The sequence below is a fragment of the Notothenia coriiceps genome, unplaced genomic scaffold (assembly GCF_000735185.1).
Source record: "Notothenia coriiceps isolate Sejong01 unplaced genomic scaffold, NC01 NC01_scaffold00008018, whole genome shotgun sequence".
In the NCBI taxonomy this organism is placed as follows: domain Eukaryota; kingdom Metazoa; phylum Chordata; class Actinopteri; order Perciformes; family Nototheniidae; genus Notothenia; species Notothenia coriiceps.
Window position 1 is genome coordinate 355 of NW_011340719.1, and position 2,685 is coordinate 3,039.

General features: G+C 41.3%; 1 protein-coding gene across 1 annotated transcript; it reads left to right on the forward strand.

Annotated features, from left to right (window-relative positions):
* Positions 1 to 643: 643 nt before the first annotated feature.
* Positions 644 to 2,678, forward strand: LOC104944373 (histone H3.v1-like). Its single transcript, XM_010769898.1, has 3 exons — positions 644 to 894; positions 1,205 to 1,353; positions 2,228 to 2,678. Exons 2-3 carry the CDS (start codon positions 1,230 to 1,232, stop codon positions 2,524 to 2,526), a joined length of 423 nt encoding a protein of 140 aa, XP_010768200.1. The 5' UTR covers positions 644 to 894; positions 1,205 to 1,229; the 3' UTR covers positions 2,527 to 2,678.
* The last annotated feature ends 7 nt before the right edge of the window (positions 2,679 to 2,685 follow it).

A 2,685-nucleotide genomic window follows, 5' to 3' on the forward strand; every position in this document is an offset into this window, starting at 1 on the left:
GGGGACACATGTTGATGAAGAAGAGGGGACACATGTTGATGTAGAAGAGACATGAAGAAGAGGGGACACATGTTGATGTAGAAAAGACATGAAGAAGAGGGGACACATGTTGATGAAGAAGAGGGGACACATGTTGATGTAGAAGAGACATGAAGAAGAGGGGACACATGTTGATGTAGAAGAGACATGAAGAAGAGGGGACACATGTTGATGTAGAAGAGACATGAAGAAGAGGGGACACATGGTGATGTAGAAGAGACATGAAGAAGAGGGGACACATATTGATGTAGAAAAGACATGAAGAAGAGGGGACACATGTTGATGAAGAAGAGGGGACACATGTTGATGTAGAAGAGACATGAAGAAGAGGGGACACATGTTGATGTAGAAGAGACATGAAGAAGAGGGGACACATGTTGATGTAGAAGAGACATGAAGGAGAGGGGACACATGTTGATGTAGAAGAGACATGAAGAAGAGGGGACACATGTTGATGAAGAAGAGGGACACATATTGATGTAGAAAAGACATGAAGAAGAGGGGACACATGTTGATGAAGAAGAGGGGACACATGTTGATGTAGAAGAGACATGAAGGAGAGGGGACACATGGTGATGTAGAAGAGACATGAAGAAGAGGGGACACATGTTGATGTAGAACTGCCAACCTTTCCCCAAAGTGTATCAAAAGACCGTAGCTTTTAAAATGAATGTGTGAATTACAAAGATATCATTTTAGGTTTAGGTTCATTTCCTAAAGATTCCCAATCGATGTGTTTGGTGCTGCGTTACTAAAACGAGGTCATTTGAATGAAAAGTACTTTTGGTGTAATTCAGTTTTCAAGCATGTGTTGTTTTCATCTCTTCTTTAGGCTTACAAGACAACAGGAAAGCAGTAAGTGCTGCTTCAATGTTTCCCATGTTCATTAATGATCATTAGCTGCATATTTTCTAGATTGATTCATTCATATGTGTTTATTAACAACGTCCGAAATGCATAGATATTCAGTTTACTGTCAAACATCACAGTTTGATTTGAATAGACTGGTGACATTTGAGAAGCTACAACCAGCATGTTTTGCATTTTTGTTTTAAAATAAATATTAAAAAAATCAGATTTTTCAATTGACAAATCAACAAATCTTTATTTTTAATATTTGATTGAATGCAAACGGAAGCCCTGATCCATGGTGTTTGTGTTCTAGGTGTCGTAAGCAGCTGAGAAAGAACATGTTCTACCCAGAGTACGTGGACATGGAGACGGAGGTCCTCGGAGTGATGATGGAGGAAGAGATGAGGAAATTCCTTGATGAGGAACTACCGTGTCACATTATCGCCACCATTAACTCCCTGTGTAAGAACGTCTCCTTACGTCACATCATGCTAAACGCTGTCAGACGGGCAGTTTTCATTTGTTACAGACAAGGTTATTTATACAGCACCTTTCAACACAAGGCAATTCAAAGGGCTTCACAACAATGAAAGACATTAAGAGCATAAATCACATTAGAAACATTAAAAAAGCAATGATAATTGTGAGATGTGAATAGTTCAATTTAAAAGTAGCGGCAACAAGAAAAGTCTTCAGCCTGGATTGCAAAGTAGTCAGAGTTCTGGTACTTTGTTCCAGATATTTATTTATTTTATATTTGTAGGGCGGTGGTGGCGAAGTCGATAGGGACTTGGCTTGGCAACTGGAAGGTCAACAGTTCAAGTCCCAGCAAGACCAAGTGCTACCGAGGTGTCCCTGAGCAAGGCACCGTTCCCTACACTGCTCCCCGGGCGCCGTACATAATGGCAGCCCACTGCTCCTAACACTAGGATGGGTCAAATGCAGAGAAACAATTTCCCCACAGGGATTAATAAAGTATATCAAAATAAAAAAATAAAAAAAAATATTTGACAACACCCTAAACCAAATGCTCACATTCCTCAACCCCTAGTCTTCCTGTGAAATTAAAGTTATTTTGACACTTTTCTAACCTCTTTATATATGTATTTAATAACACATCTTCTCCACTTGTTTAAGAAATGCCACCTTACTGCAAGTTAAAATGTTCAATGTTTTTGTTTGCATTGTTTCAGAGATGTTCATTTCACTTAACGGTAAATGCCCCAGGCTGCCAGTTGTGGTGCTATAACATCATTTAGCATTATACGGAGAGGTGTTGGTGTCATTGAGTTGGGGAACAAATGCATACGTTGGTTAATGTCCGTCCACTCATCAGGTCATCTCTCAGACCTGGAGGAGGAGGAGCAGCTGGACGAGAACGAGGAAGAGGCCGTTGATGATGATGATGACGACGACGACGACGACGATGACAGCAGCGTGGAGGAGATGAGGAGCGAGGGGGAGGAGGAAGACGAGGAGGAGGAGGAGGAAGACGAGGAGGATGAGGAAGAGGAAGAACACGACCACAGCGAGGCTTACAGCTTCAGCCCAGGGGAGGAGGACGAGGAGGAGGAGGAGGAAGAAGAAGAGGAGGAAGAAGACGGTGAGGATGACAGGGTTCCCGCAGGCTCTTAAAAAAGTCTTAAATATGATCCAAAAAATAAGGAAGATTTGATGTAGAAGGTTTTAACCTTCGGGTCAAATCTGACCGATTGACTTCTTTCATCATCACTTTTTTGTTCTACATCCAATTGCATTAAGGCTTTATGATATCTTTCACAGTAGACATTTGAA